This window comes from Pipistrellus hanaki, assembly GCF_964339955.1.
Source record: "Pipistrellus hanaki genome assembly, chromosome: 18".
Classification (NCBI taxonomy): Eukaryota; Metazoa; Chordata; class Mammalia; order Chiroptera; family Vespertilionidae; genus Pipistrellus; species Pipistrellus hanaki.
In genome coordinates, this window is record NC_140520.1 from 30,285,362 (window position 1) to 30,301,898 (window position 16,537).

The 16,537-nt window shown below is 35.1% G+C and overlaps 1 protein-coding gene across 1 annotated transcript in view; it reads left to right on the forward strand.

Annotated features, from left to right (window-relative positions):
• Positions 1-16,537, forward strand: part of LOC311612402 (testis-specific gene 10 protein-like) — a 48,909-nt gene that overhangs the window by 29,626 nt on the left and 2,746 nt on the right. Inside the window, exons 12-18 of the mRNA XM_084865327.1 lie at positions 720-874; positions 1,445-1,500; positions 3,092-3,260; positions 5,720-5,830; positions 8,152-8,310; positions 12,515-12,724; positions 16,316-16,518. Of these exons, the coding sequence (XP_084721453.1) occupies positions 720-874; positions 1,445-1,500; positions 3,092-3,260; positions 5,720-5,830; positions 8,152-8,310; positions 12,515-12,724; positions 16,316-16,518 (1,063 nt within the window). The remainder of the gene's footprint in view (positions 1-719; positions 875-1,444; positions 1,501-3,091; positions 3,261-5,719; positions 5,831-8,151; positions 8,311-12,514; positions 12,725-16,315; positions 16,519-16,537) is intronic.

The following is a 16,537-nucleotide window of genomic DNA, read 5'->3' on the forward strand; positions in this document are numbered from 1 at the left end:
GGTGCTTGTTAAAACATAATTGCTCTGCCCACTCATAATATGTCATTCAATAGGGCTGGGGTTCCCAGATGAGGCTGATAGTGCTGGTTGAGAAAACACAGCTTGAAAACTACTAAATGCTATCCCTATAATTTAAGCCTTCAGCATTGATATTGTTTTCACAAATCAAACCAGACATCCTGGGATGGTATTTTTTTTCCCCTAGGAATTTTTAGAAAAATATCAGAAAAATTTGGAATTTTTAATATTTTTCAGAATATTAAAAGATATTTGATTCTGAAGATAACCTGATTGAATATTTTATTAAGATCTATTAGTTACCAACTCATATGCAGCAGTGATTCTAGTCTAGAGGGGAGAGGAAGTTAGGGGGAGTGGAGGTGGTTGTTTTAGTATTCCATCCAACATCATCCTATACTCTCCTCCCCACCACACATGTAAATCTACTTTAAGAGTTTGAAATATAGAGCTTTCCTTTGCTATTCTTATTCAAATGTGTTAGTTGTGCTTTTACATTTATGAGTCATTTAGAATTTCCTGATTCATCTTAGTTTTTAAATCACTAACAATAAAAGCCCTGTTTTTTATTTAGAATACAGTACTTATTTTTAGTCATTGAATATAATATAGCAGAACTTACTTTGAAAAATATTTCAATCTGCTTGAACTGGAAAAAAATTATCTTGATTTTAAAAATGCCTTTATCATTACATATTTAGATAATTTTACAAGGCAGAGTATTCCCCGGCAAGAAGAAATTAGCACTCTTGGTGCAACCTTCACTGATCTGGCTAAAGAAAAGGAATGCCCACAAGCATGCTTGGATAAAAAATCCAAAAATATTGCAACCCGTGGAGAGAGTTTGGAAATGAAAGTATGTTCTGAGAACTGTGATTTAAAAGAAATGTTTGCACTTGAATCTTAAATAATAGGGCTCTCTCAAATTTCTTTTTTCTAGAAAGCTGAAACAAAATCTGATTTTGAAATATTTCAGGATATTCTTTAAGAAATATGTGGTATTTTCCACCAGTTTATGATTAACATTCACTGACAATAACTAATTTAAATATCAAAATGTGAAGCATGATAATACAGCAGTATGACTGATTTTGTTTTAAAAGTACTCCAGAACTTATACCTCCAGGTTGCCACTATGGGAGTCAATATGTTTATTCTATTAAAACTGCCTTTGTAATTGTGTTCAGAACTAGGTGCACATTTAGTTCACAACGTCCTTAGCCATTGACCTTATAGACCATATAGAGCTGCTGCTGCTGTTCAAACAGCATAAAAGGGCTGCCAAAAAGGCAGGAAATGTTGATACCCCTTTCTAGCTCATAAACTGATTCTGAAGGCAATCCCAACACTGTTTTCTATAAATGTTTTAAACTGAAAAAACAGTTTAAGGTAATTTCTTTATTTCATACTATTATTACTTTTCAAGGAAAAGGCCATTTCAGGCATGAAGAATATTATCCCTGAGACAAAACATGCATCAAGGTAAACCACTTATTCAATAAGAATTTGGGTATTTATTAGGAGCAAAGTACTATTTTTGCTCTAGGCTAGTGTTTCCCAAAGTGTGGTACGCGTACCCCCAGGGGTACGGGAAGAGTTTGGTGGGGGTACACGTTGCACCGGAGTTTGGTGGGGATATGCACTGCACCGTGCTTAGCTGCGCCTAATTCTACGTTCTCATGAGTACGAGGGGTACTCAGCGTTACGAAAATTATAGAAGGGGTACACATATGTCAAAAGTTTGGGAAACACTGCTCTAGGCAAAAGATAATAAAAAACAAGGGGTCTAGTGTTATCTATAGAGTTTAAAACTTTCTAATATTGGAAGGAGAAGCCTTTCAATATTATAGGGAAGTATGTGTAGGGAAGTAAAAAAGGATATGGTGTTTGCCAAGGGGTGGGAAGGAAAGCACATTTAAGGTAGAAAAGACAACAACAAAAAAACCATAAAGAACCACAGATAATGTTCAGGAGCCATTTGAATAACAAATAGGTAAGTGTTAGAACCCAAAGTGTGAAAGGAGATGTGAAGGGAAGAAAGGCTAAACACAGAGAAACAGTTACAGACAAATGGATATTGATTTTATCCTTTGGGAAATAATTCATAAAGGAATTTTGAGGAGATTTTTGCATTACAAAGATGACCCAGGCTGAAGAATGATGATAGATTGAGTTTGGGAAGTTGCAAGATGGGTAAGCTGCTTGCAAGGAAGAAAATCTAGGAAAATTCCAGGTTTGGGACTGGGAATGAATGGTAGACTTGTAGAAAGTGTGGGAAAATATGATTTTCTATGAATTACCAGACACCTGTGGATATGTCTTGGAAGCAGTTAAATATGAGTCTGGAGTCTAAGGAAGAGGCTGAGGCTGGAGGTAATGATTTCAGAGTCATCTGGGTATAGATGGATTTGGGAGCCATGGATATGGATAGTATTTGTCTGAATGAAGGTTAGAGTAAGATGAATCAGAAAGCTGAGAGTTAAGCTCTCAGAACTATTAAGTTTTAAGAGGGCAGAGGAAGAGGAGCCTGCAAAGGAGACTAAGCCATGGCAGCTAGAAGTAGGAAGAAAGCTTTCTTATATTTGAAGTCACAAGTTTTTAAATACTTAGCTAGTCATTGAGTATTATGTATATTTAGCACTCTTTTTTTTATTGTGAAATGTTGGCAACATTGAGACGCTCCAGTGCACTATCTTTGCAGTATTTAATTCCTATAAACTTAAATGTTTAAAATTTCTTTTTTAAAAATATATATATATTATTGATATTTTACAGAGAGGAAGGGAGAGGAATAGAGAGCTAGAAACATTGATGAGAGAGAGTCATCAATCAGCTGCCTTTTGCACGCTCCCAACTGGGGATGTGCCCTCAACCAATGTATATGCCCTTGACCAGAATTGAACCCGGGACCCTTCAGTCCGCAGGCTGACGCTCTATCCACTGAGCCAAGCCTGATTCGGCTAAAACTTCTTGATATGTTCTCTTGTTAATTGTACCTCTTCTGTCATGTGAAAATTTGTTGTTCTGTTTTGGTAAAATATCTCTTCTATGTACTATTTGATTTGTGCAATAGGCATTCTACTGAAGCGCTAATTAAACGTGAACAAGACATTTCCAGGTTGCGCTGGCAGTTGGATGAAACAAATAATGAACTGGCTCAGATTGCCAGGAAAAGAGAGATCTTGGCTCGTGAGAATGACAATCTCCAAGAACAGTTTTCTAAAGCTAAAAAGGAAAACAAGGTATATTTGTTCCTAGTATCTTTTTCTTCCAGTAAATATATATTTATTCTGAGGCTTGATTCTCCTTTCATTCTATAGAAAAGCTCAGGCTTTGAAACCAGCCATTTTTTTTTAATCTTTATCACACAATATGAAACATAATTTCTAAATGAGATTCTCAGACATAAAGTGTTAAATATTAAGGAAAAGAGGGAATAGGAGATTAATAAATTTGTATTAAACCTTAGAAGTAACTCAACAAATGAAGATAAAAATCTTAAACTTTTTAAAAAAGAATATATTTTGATTTTTTTTTCAGAGAGAGTTAGAAACATCGATGAGAGAGAAACATCTATCAGCTGCCTACTGGGGATGTGCCCACAATCGTCTGTGTGCCTGGACCAGAACTGAACCTGGGACTCTTGAGTCTGCAGGCTGACGCTCTATCCACTGAGCCAAACCGGAGAGGGCAAGAAACCTTTCAGAAAATCATAGATTTATTTGATAGACTATTATTCTGTTTAAGTATGAGTGCATGAACTTGGCCACATTTTTTAATTTTTATTTTATTTAGCACTGTGATTCTTTTCAGGAAAATTTCTTTTATAATTAATCACTTCCTCTCTAAGCCAATGTACTTTATCCACAGTTTTCATTTCTAGTATCATCATTTTAATTTGATCACTAAAATAGGTCAAATTTTATTTGGAAGCTTTCTTCCCCTCTGAAAATTCTTCAGCCCCAGTGATTTCCCCAGTTTGCTATCACTCTCAATATGTTTAGTTTGCATCATAAAAGTCTGTGGTTTTTTTTATTTTTTAAATATATTTTTATTGATTTCAGAGAGGAAGGGAGAGAGAGAGAGAGAGAGAGGGAGAGAGAGAGAGAGACGGAAACTTCAGTGATGAGAGAGAATAATCAGCTGCTGCCCACATGCCCCACAATGAGGATTGAGCCTGCAACTGGGGCATGTGCCCTGACAAGGAATTGAACGGTGACCTCCTGGTTTCATAGGGAGGCAGTAGAGTGAAAAGTTTAAGACTCACATGAATTTGAATCCCCCTGCCTCATTTAACTTCTCTGAATTTCATTACATCATCTGTAAAAATGGAGAATAAATGAGAATATGTATAGAAAGCACTTATTAGAGAGTCCAGCATAATCAGTTTTTAAATATTTTGTAGGCTCGTTAGCTTACTATAATAATATAATCACTTCCCTGCTTTGTTAACATTTTATAAACATTTTTTTTGTAATCAGAACAAAATCAGTATAACAAGTTTCATGTGTTCAAGAGTACTTTTTTCCTTTGTTTGAGTCATAGGCCCAAGGGTAGAAGATGGATCCCTCTGTAGACCACAGATTAAGAACCCCTATCACAGATTTGGAAAACAGAAACCTAAAAAAATTTCACCCTCAATATCACAATTTTTTAACAAATTGGGATGATTTATTTTTAGTGTTTTATCCTGATTTTTCCTCACTAATTATAGATGGATATTTTTTCTCTGTATTAAAAATTATTCCAACATTTTTCATAGAGATATAATGTTCTTTGTGGTTATACCATTAGGTAGATACTATTATTTACTGCATCATTCACTTAATATGAAAAAAAATATTGTTAATATAACAAAAATATATTAAAATACCCATCAGATCCCTAATGAACATTCCTTTTCATTAAATTTTATTAGATTTAATTTCAAACCAAGTAAAAGCTTATGAAATGTTTTTTTAAATTAGATATTTTCAAATGTAATGAATATGCATGTATTCATCTCCCATCTTCAACAAAAAGCAACATACTTCACTTTCTTGTTTGTTTTAAAAAATATATATTTTATTGATTTTTCACAGAGAGGAAGAGAGAGGGATAGCGAGCTAGAAACATCTATGAGAGAGAAACATTGATCAGCTGCCTCTTGCACGTCCCCTATTGGGGACGTGCCCGCAACCAAGGTACATGCCCGTGACCGGAATCAAACCAGGAACCTTTCAGCCCTCAGGCCGATGTTCTATCCACTGAGCCAAACCGGTTTAGGCACTTCCTTGTTTTTATTAGTATTTAAAAATGTCTCTCAATATATCACCAGATAGCAAATCACCCATTTGCTTCTTGTTTGTTTACTTCAATGATAATGGAAATGTCCATTCCTTGTATAACAGAATAGCTTTAAATCCTTGCTAATTTGATAGACAAAATACTATTTCATTGTCTTAATTAGTATTGCCTTAATTAGATTATTGGAACATTTTTTTTTTTAACTTTTTAAAGTATTATCCACTTGTGCTTTCTTTTTGTGAATTATCTGTTTGGGTTCTTTGCCCATTTTCTGTATGGACTCATATTTTCTCACTTTATATAGTAGGTATATTACTTTAACTTTTCATATTATAATAAATATTTTAAAATTTATGATGTATTTGATATAGAGCTATTTAAAAATTTTTAAAATCTAGCTATCTTTTTTTCATAGGCACTGTCTAAACAATTGAATGATACACATAATGAACTTAATGATATAAAACAGAAGGTCCAAGACACTAATTTGGAGGTTAACAAGCTAAAAAATATATTAAAGTCTGAAGTATGTATATATTTTCCCCTCTTTGCTAATGATATCCTAAGAGTTTTCACTACACTTATTGATCAGTTCTACTCATGAGGAGAGCTGAATCAAGCCTTCCTTTAATGCATACCATATTTTAGTGTTGACAATGACGGGTTGACAATTATGGGTTAACTATATGTCCAAAAAGAAGAAAAGACGTCTTGAAGGAGGAGAGAATTGGAGAAGACCAAAAAGCAGTTTTACTTTTTTTATGTTATTGCCTATCTAGGACCCTAGACTGCTCTGGCTGCCTTGAATAGATACAAAGAAAGGATCAAACATGGCTTCTTAGTTGCCACAGGAAGAGGCACAAAATGGTTAAAGGACAGGAGAGACATTTTATGGCAATTATTTTTCATCACTTGAACTTTGAACCTATATCATCTAGTCATAAAACTAAATTTAATATAAAAATGAGTTCCTATCTTTGAGAAATCCTAGTTATTGGGGAGACTGTACATCCATGCCTAATTACATAAAGTTATAAGGCCATTTTAAGAAAATGACCTAAATAGTAAGTGCTACAGAAATTTAAAGAGAGCAAAGATAGACATGGGTTAAATTTAGTTCATTATATTTTATCATGTACCTCCCAAGTACATACTCTGTATACAACTGTAATTTTAAGTAAAATGGTAAATACCCATCAGATCCCTACTGGTACATTTGGAGTATCTGAATCTTAAAAGCCAAAACAGTAGTTTGGCTTGTTAACTTATTAACTAACAGCCTGCAAAGGTCTTTCACATTAGTCATGGTACACCAGGTCACAAGGTGGTGATATTAACTGAATTTCAGCCAGACTCATGATTTATTATATTTGTGAGAATTTAAGTCTGTTTTGAAAGCCTTACAGAGTGGGACGTTGTTTAGTTAATTAATTTAGACCAGTGTTTCTGATAGGGAAATGCACTATTTATTAACAGGTAGAAAGGAAGGAGTTCTAGTGTCTTTTAAATTGTTTACCAAAGTTATAAAATACTACTGTGTTTCCCCGAAAATAAGACATCCTTAAAATAAGACCTAGCGCATGGAAAGATAAGATATCCCCTGAAAATAAGACCTAGCGCATAGAAAGATAAGACATCCCCTGAAAATAAGACCTAGCGCAACCTTGGGAAAAAAAGTTAATATAAGACACTCTTATTTTCGGGGAAACAGGGTACTAAAATATGTTTTTTAATATAGCCTCAAAATGATTACTCAACATAGTATATTATTTGTGTTGTTTGTTTTCCTCTAGAAATAAAATCCTACATAGTCAAAATGTCATGTTAGAACTTTTAAGGTTTTAAAAATGTGATTCTATGTTATATACCCAATATATACCTGGATGTATATTTATGAATTGTGTTTATTGGCATAGATTTGATATTTTACTTCTGAGCTATTTAAAACAAGTTTTTAGAACAGTGAGCAAAATTGGATCATATAACAGTCCATGATGAAGAAAATTAAGGCTGGGGTACTGAATGAAAAGTAGGATTCAGACAAATGCACTAAGTCAAGAGAATTATCAGAAGTTGATGCTTAACATATGCAAGCAGTCAGAAGCTCTGTGGCCAGTACAACTCAAAATGTTGTCAGAAACAAGGGAACAGATAGACACAGTTAGGTCAAGGCAGAAGAAAATATAAGAACACTAGAGGCCTGGTGCATGAATTTGTGCACAGGTGGAGTCTGGCTGGCTTGCCTCCATTGGGCTGGGCCAGCAGGAGTGAGAGTGAGAGGACATGGGAGGCTGGCCAGCCAGGGGGAGCTGCAGAAGGTAGGCTGGCCCCACCCTTGATTGGGGTGGGGGGGGAGGGAGGGTAATCCTCCCCTCCTTCCCCCCCACCCCAATCAGGCCCATTGGTCGTCCCAGTTGTTCTGTCATTCTGGGCACTTGGTATATATATATTTTTTTCATCGAGGTCCTGGTCTTTTGTTAATTACTGGAGGATCAGTTTTCTAAATTGAGAGGGTAGGTAGATGGGATTGCTCAAGGTTGTGATTCTCATGGCTAGCAAATTCCCAGTGACCTGACAAATAATGTTTAATTATATATTGAACATTTTATGTTTATTTTAAAAAATATTTTTATTGATTTCAGAGAGATAGAAACATTAATGATGAGAATCGTTGATTGGCTGCCTTCTACACGCCCCTCATTGGGGACTGAGCCTGCAACCTAGGCATGTGCCCTGACCGGGAATTAAACTGTTGACTCCTGGTTCATAGGTCAATGCTCAATCACTGAGCCACCTGGCTGGGCTATTTTATATCTTTTGAAGTAATACCTAAGACTTGCTTTTCAGGAATCTGAGAATTGGCAAAAGATGGGCCAATTCCAAAAAACCAATGAAGATGCTGAAGACTTGGAAAATAAGGCTGAGCAAGCAGAGGCAGATAAAAATACCCTCGACTTAGAATTTATCACTAAAAAGGTAGATACCCTCAATAGAGAGGTTGAGCAGGTGAGTTTGGGAAAATGTGTTTGTAGTACATCTTGCATCACATTTAAGAGTTTTCATAAGTTAAATATATAAGCAAACACTTATATTACTTAAGTATACTGTGAATGTAGCCTAATAACTGTTCTTATATGCACTCTGGTTCTCCTGTAATCTACCACCTGCCCTATAACAAGAACAATCTGTAGTACGTATTAAAATTAGGAACTAATTCAAACATACCAAAAAAAGTGCAAAAGCAGGTAATAGAAAACACATGATTCTGCTCTCCTCCCAAGTTTAAGGTTGCTGCATTTTGCCTTATTTGCTTCAAGTCTCTCTTTATTTAAAGAAACAAAACATTACAAGATCAAACTCCTTATCCTTTTCCTTTCTCTTCTTCCCTCACAGTAAGTCTATATAAGATTCCAGTCAGTTGTAGAACTCGTTTGCATATGTTTCTACTTTTCTATATATCTATCACCCACAGATAATAATGTATGTTTTAAGTTTTTAAAAAGTGATAAAATACTATAGGAATCCATTTGAAACTTGCATTTTTTGCTCAATATTATAATTTTGAAGTTTATTTTGATATAATGCACATCTAAACAACTACATCTATATTCATTGTTTAAATATTTCTTTTTAAAATGTATTATTATATTGAAGGAAATGTAGTTGTCTTTTTTTAAATAATCAAATGGCACAGCACACATCCTTTGTAATTTCCACTTGGATATATATTTCTCCAGGTTTATGCCTGGAAGTGGAGTAACTGTATGCAAGATATGTGTAATTTTAACTCTTCTCAGTATTGTCAGATTGCTCTATGAAAGTTTTATTCTTCCACCAGAAATCATGGAATTATCATTTTCTAACATACTAATCAATATTTGATGTTACCAGACTTTTAAATTTTTCCATATTTTTTTTGAGTTTGTTTCCTCAATTATAAATGAAATTGAGAATCTTTTCATGTTTCCTGGCGATTTGGGATTCCTCTTTTATGAATTTTCTCTCCATTTTCTGGAACAAATTTTCTTAAACTCCCCTATTTTTTCTATTGAGTTATTTATCTTTTTCATATTGATTTAAAAGAACTATACATATTCTTTATAATAATCTTTTTAAAGATATTAACAGTTATCTTTTTATCTGTGCATGTCTTTTCACTGTGCAATATAAATAGAAGTTTTAAATTTTTGTACTACTGGAATTAGTTAACTTTTTAACCCATGTCTTCTTTAAGAAATTCCTACTATCCCAATACCAGAAGGATATTTTCTTACATTATCATATAAAAGTTCTGAAAGTATGTTATATTTTTCCCTTCACATTTAAATCTTTAATTTATTTGAGATTGATTTTGTATATATTATAGTTTATCTCTATTATGGCTGTAGTCTTTTCCTGATTGCTGAGTATAAACCATGCGCGCACGTGTGTGTGTGTGTGTGTGTGTGTGTGTGTGTGTGCGCGCGCATGGTTCTTTTTTAAAATTTATTTTTATTGTTGACACTATTCCAGATGTCCCTATCCTTCCCCCTTGCCCCTCCTCCTTTTCTTCTGGCCATCACCACACTGTTGTTTGTCTATGGGTTATGCATATGTTTTTTGACAAACCCCTTTACCTTCTTTCATCTAATCCAGCCCCTTCCTTCTGACAGCTTTAAGTCAGTTCCATGTATCCATGCCTCTGTTTCTATTTTGTTCGTAAGTTGTGAGATCATATGATATTTGTCTTTCTCTGACTTATTTCACTTAGCATAACACTCTCCAGGTCCATCCATGCTGTCACAAAAGGTAAGACTTCCTCTTTTATGGCTGCATAGTTTTCCCTTATGTAAATGTACCAGAGCTTTTTTATCTACTCATCTACTGATGGGCATTTGGTCTGTTTTCAGATCTTGGCTATTGTAAATGATGCTGCTGTGAACATAGGGGTGCATATAATCTTTCAAATTGGTGTTTCAGTAGATTATATTCCCAGAAGTGGGATCACAGTGGCTGCACCAATCTGCATTCCCACCAAATGTGCACTACAGTTCTCTTTTCTGCACATCCTTGTCAGTACTTGTCATTAGTTGATTTGTTGATTCTGGCAGGTGTGAAATAACATATCATTGTGGTTTTAATTTGCATCTCTCTAATGATTAGTGACAATGAACATTTTTTCATGTCTCTTGGCCATTTGTATGTTTATTTAGGTCCTTTACCCATTTTTTAATCTGATTGTCTTCCTGGTGTTGAGTTGTAGAAGTCTTTTATGTATTTGGACTTCTACGACTCAACACCAGAAAGTCCTTTATCACATGTCTCATTGGCAAAATGTTCTCCCATATAGTGGGTTCCCCTTTCAATTTGCTGATGGTTGCTTTTGCTGTGCAGAAACTTTTTAGTTTGGTATAGTCCCACTTGTTATTTCCCTTGCCCAAGGAGACATATCGGCAAAAACATTGCTACGAAAGATGTCTGATATTTTCCTGCAAATGTTTTCTTCTAGAATTTTTATGGTTTTGTAACACTTAAGTCTTATCCACCCTGAGCTTATTCTTTGTTATGGTGTAAGTTGGTGGTCTAGTTTCATTTTTATGCATGTGCCTAATTTTCCCAATTTATTGAAGAAATTGTCTTTACCCCATTGTATGCTCTTGCCTCCTTTGTCAAATATTAGCTGACCATAAAGGCATGGATTGATTTCTGGGCTCTTTGTTCTGTTCCATTTATCTATATGCCTGTTCTGATGCTTATACTAGGCTGCTTTTTTGAATTCTATCCCAAATATTTATTAACATTTTAATCATAGTTTCCATGTATTTATTCCTCTGTGTTGTGATCTGTCTTTTATTCTTCCCTCTTAAGCTCTATTAGTCTGTTCTTAGATACATTCATTAATTTTTCACCTTTATGACTACTTTTTCTTTCAGAAGTACTATTTGAGTCTTCTTCATATTTCTCTTCTTTCCAACTTTTCTTTAATGTCTTTTAAACTTGCTTTTCTAAATCTTCACCGAGGATATTTTCCTATTGATTTTTAGAGAGAGTAGAAGACAGGGAAAAACAGAAATATCAGTCTGAGAGAAATACTTTGGTTGTCTCCCGCACGAGCCCCAATCAGGGCCTGGGCTGGGGAGGAGCCTGCAACTGAGTTATGTGTCCTTGACTGGAATCCAACCCGGGAACCTTCGGTTCTCAGACTATTGCTCTATCCACTGAACCAAACTGGCTAGGGCTTTTAAACTTTTAAGCATGTTCATTTGCTTCCTGCTCTGGGTTATTTTTCTCATTTTTTGGCATGTGAGAATTTTTCTTTCTTCCTTACAAGCACATTTATTTTTAATTTAAAATAAAACATTTTTATTTTTATTTTAGCCTTTAAGAGAAAGTTTTCCTCTTAGTCAACTAACTTACTAGAACTGGAAACATACAGAATAATCTTTTCAAAACACAAAACTGATTGCATCACCTCCTTCTTTTAAGACCTTTCAGTAGATAAACACCTGATTTTTAGACTAGCCCTGTCTTGTAAGTTTTGTATACCTTTTCAGTTGTGTCCCCTAACACTTCCCGGTGGTCTCTAAGCTCCAGCCACACTAACCTTGTCTCTGTTCTTGGAATATGTCATTTTCCCTCCTTCTACACACTCCCTCCAAAGCTTTGCACTTAGCACTCCTGACTTGAAAAGAGGCTCCCCAACCCCTCCATCCCCTGTGCACATTATGTGTGTGTGTATATATATATCTACTCACCTTTCAGATCTCATTCAGCTCAACTGCCATTTGCTCAGGAAAACCTTTTCTGACTTCCCCGCCCCTCTCAGTTTAGGTCACTTTCCTTTTTTTTTTTATATAAGTTTAGAAGTATTTGCTTAATATGGATTAATCATCACCTGTGTGATTACTTTATTGATGCATGACTCCTTCATTGTCGAAAGTTTTATGAGAGCAGATCATATTGCTTACCATTGGATATACATCTAGGCACATTTACTGGAACATAGAATATACTCAATAAATAAAGAATGGATGGATAGATGGGTGGGTGTGTAAATGGATGAATAGAAAATTATTTAATGAGTGAGAAATTGAGTGAGGCAGGTGAAAGGTAGGAGTGAATTGTGACTGAAATTCTTTATACTATAAGTGTAGTATCATTTAAAAATTGCCCATTTTGTGTTTCATGTCGTAGTCCTTTTCCAAGTTAAAAAATAATGTGGTCTTTGTAGCACTTGAATGCAGAAAGGTCTTACAAGTCCCAGATTTGTACCTTACATAAATTTCTGGTGAAGATGGAAGAGGAGCTTCAGAAGGTTCACTTAGAAAAGGTGTCTGCCCTTGCAGACTTGTCTTCCACAAGGGAACTTTGTATTAAACTTGACTCAAGCAAAGAAATTCTTAATCGACAGCTGGTTGCCAAAGATCAAGAAATTGAAATGGTATGTAATGCATTAATTTTTTTCTATTGCTATAAAGTTATTACAAGTTTAGAAAGCAAGTTTTTAAAAAATATTACATCAAGCCATGTCTTTCATCTTTAGATTCTATTTTTTAAGTCCAAGAGATTAATTTGACAGCTGTATTTGAACAATTCAAGTACAAAACAGAAATCTTTCTTTGAGTATTTAATTTATATTTACTTTTAGCCAGAAGAATTATAAAACACATTTATTTACATACCAGTCAGTTAAGATCCCATGAGGTTGAGGTTTATCCAGCTAAATTATAACTTTAATGGCATTCTTTTAAGCTAAATTTATTTACTAACGGGGCTCTTTTAAACTGTAATTCCGTTGATTTATCTACATGTCCCTGACATGGTGCTTGCTGCTGTGAATATGCTATGTGACTGTAATGTGCAAAAGATACAGGCTCCTGCCCTCAAGGACATTTCAGTATTGACAAACAAGTAATTTGGGATGAAAGTTATACTAATAAGAAATACTCGAGGTTTCAGACAGGGAGTTCCTATTCAGCCTGTGTCTGTCCGGAAGGACTTCACAAGGAAGCACTAAGGAATGTAGAAGAGATGAGGCATTTCCTTCACAGGGAACAACAGGGAGTAGATGGAGGCAAAAGGAATTCTTCAGTGAATAGTAAGTGATTTTCAATGCCAGTGTAGCATGCCTGGGGGAAAATGGCTGGAGGTGCATCTAGAGAGATAAATGGAGCCAGATCCTAAAGGAATATATGTATACGAGTTGCATAGTGTAATTAAGGAATCAACAAATTTTGGTCATGTTTACATTTCTGTTATCAAATCCTATTGAAATTTTAGTTTTAGTCTATTTATTAGGAGGATATGTTGCATTTGAGAATCATGTATCTAGCTGGTTTCTGTAAGAATGCATTATTAATATTTTATTAATGAAGTATATGCCAGTATTGTCAAACTCACCTTAAATTCTTTTTTATTTCAGCAAGAACTTTTTTTTTTAGCAAGAACATTTATTTTTTTTCATTCACTCTTTAAAAAAATTATTTTATTGTTTAAGGTATTACAAATAGTAGTACATGTGTGTCCTTCCCCTCCCTACCCCCCCACCCCCACACTGACCTCCCCCTGGCCTCCCCTACCCCCCAGCATTTGCCCTCGTCCACCTACCCTTAGTGTCTTGCATCTGTTGGTTGTGCTTATGTACACGCATACAAGTCCTTCAGTTGACCTCTTACCCCTCCCCAACAGCATTGACAGTCTGTTCAATGCTTCTTTGCCTCTATTTCTGCTCAGCAGTTTGTAATGTTCTTTATTATCCATAAATGAATGAGATCATCTGGTATTTATCTTTCACTGACTGGCTTATTTCACTTTGCATAATGCTCTCCATAACCATCCATGCTATTGCAAATGGTAAGAATTCATTTTTTACAGCAGTATTGTGTAGATGTACCATGGTTTTCCAATCCATTCATCTGCTTATGGGCATTTAGGCTGTTTCCAAATCTTAGCTATTGTAAATTAGCAAGAACATTTTAATGATGAAAATAATTCATGAATAGATAGTCACTGTAAAAATTCAAATGCTATGTCCTTAATTTTTCTTTAAAAATGTTTTTTACCTGGCATTTTCAAATGGGAAAAATAATGCATATTATAATATCTGAAACACTTATTATTTTTTCATTCCCTTAATTTCTTCCTTTTTAAAAAATAATAGCTATCCTAATGGATGTTGTCAGGTTAATAATTCTCATTGAATTTTAAAATGCTTCTGGCATACATTTTTTTTGCCTTGAAAATCCATATATGTTTAGATTTTCAGGGCAAGCACCATCTTATTTATCTTTGTATTTCTATATATGTAGGAGCAACATACTTTTTACAAAAATTGGGGTGACATTAGAATTTTATAGGTTTATTTGTTTTCTATATTTATACTTTGAGAGTGTTTTTATCATAAATTCACACTGGATTTTAGGTTGTGTTCTCATTTTCATTTGTTTCAAGGTATTTTTTTTTTTATTCCTTCTTAGATATAATTGTTAACCAATTGTTTAGTAACATGTTACCTAGCTTCCATCTCTATGTGTATTTCTCAGGTTTTTTTCCTTATGATTGATTTCTAGTTTCATACCACTAGGTTCAGAGTAGATGCTTGCTATGAGTTTAATCTTCTTAAATCTATTGAATCTTTTGTTTTTTGTACTAACATGTGGTATACCCTTGAAAATGTTTCATATGTGCTTGAAAAGAATGTATATTGTTGCTTTGTGTGAAATGTTCTAAAAATACCAATTAACTCTGATCTAGTGTGTTATTTGTTTGTTTCCTTGTTGTTTTTCTATCTGCAAAACTTATCCATTGTATTGTTAGATATCATTTCCTAGTCTAGGAACTTATTTCTGTATCTACCTTCTCCTCCCCTAATTATTTTTTATTAAATTCCTTATTCTTAGTTTTATCTTTTCACATTTTACTTGTGCTTATATAATCCTATAGAATAATATAGAATAATAGTGTCCAAGCGGCTGTTCAACCAATCAAAGCTTAATATGCTAATGATATGCTAAGGCCACTTAATCCTCACCATGATGAGCACTGACCACCAGGGGGCAGACACTGTGAATGTAGGTGAGCTTGCTGCTGGGGTCTGGCCAATCAGGACTGAGTGAGATGGGCTGGACACACTCAGCCCTCACGTGGTCCCTCCCCAGCTGGCCAACCTTCCACCTCCCTCCTTGGCCCCAATCGTGCACCAGTGGGGTCCCTTGGCCTGGCCTGTGCCCTCTTGCAATCTGGGACCTTCCGGGGATGCTGGAGAGCCAGTTTTGGCCCAATCTCGCAGGCCAGGCTGAGGGACCCCACTGGTGCACAAATCTGTGCACTGGGCCCATGAGATAATTGTAGGGTTGTTTTAAAAATAAATAGTAATCTCTGGTTTACTTCCTTTTGAAGGAACATTTGACTTACAGAATGTATTGCAGGTTCAAAATAACCTTCGAAATTGAAGCTTTCCACAGGTTTATGCAAGAGAGGGAATGTGTAATGACCTCTTATCTTCCTTAACAATTCAGTGCAATAGCATTTTATAAGGTGTTAGGGTTTTGTAACTCGCTTCAGTACATAGTAGTAGTCACAGTATCACCATGTCAGTCTTGCAGAAATCTATAATAATTAAAGTGTAATATGCTAATTAGATCAGATGTCCTTCCAGACAAAGCTGGAGCTGCAAGGGAAGCCCATGTCCTGGTGCCAGAGGGAAGCCAACGCTGGCAGCTGGGGGAAGGAAGGCCTACTCTCGCACAGATTCCGTGCCTCGTGCCTCGTGCAGTATATAAACAAACATCAAAGCTGGACGTGGAATTTGTAGTTTGGGATTAATAACTCATTATTTATTGAATTTTCTGATAAACGAGTTGGGGAAAGTGATACTGAGTGTGTATATTTGGTAAGGAGGGCAATATTTCTAATCAAGAAATTAAAAGGGCTTGTTAGTTTATAACATAATACAGAAAATTTTTAAGTCTCTGATAATCGATCAGTTAAGTGAATGAATGGGAGTAAGTATAGATCTATTCCTATTGTACAGATGGAGAATGAGTTAGATTCTGCTCATTCTGAAATAGAACTCCTCAGGAGTCAGATGACAAATGAGAGAATCTCCATACAGAATCTAGAAGCTTTGCTGGTGACCAACCAAGACAAAGAATATCAGTCTCAGATAGCACTTCAAGAAAAAGAATCTGAAATTCAGCTTCTTAAGGAACACCTTTGTTTGGCAGAAAATAAAATGTGAGTTGGTTAATGATAT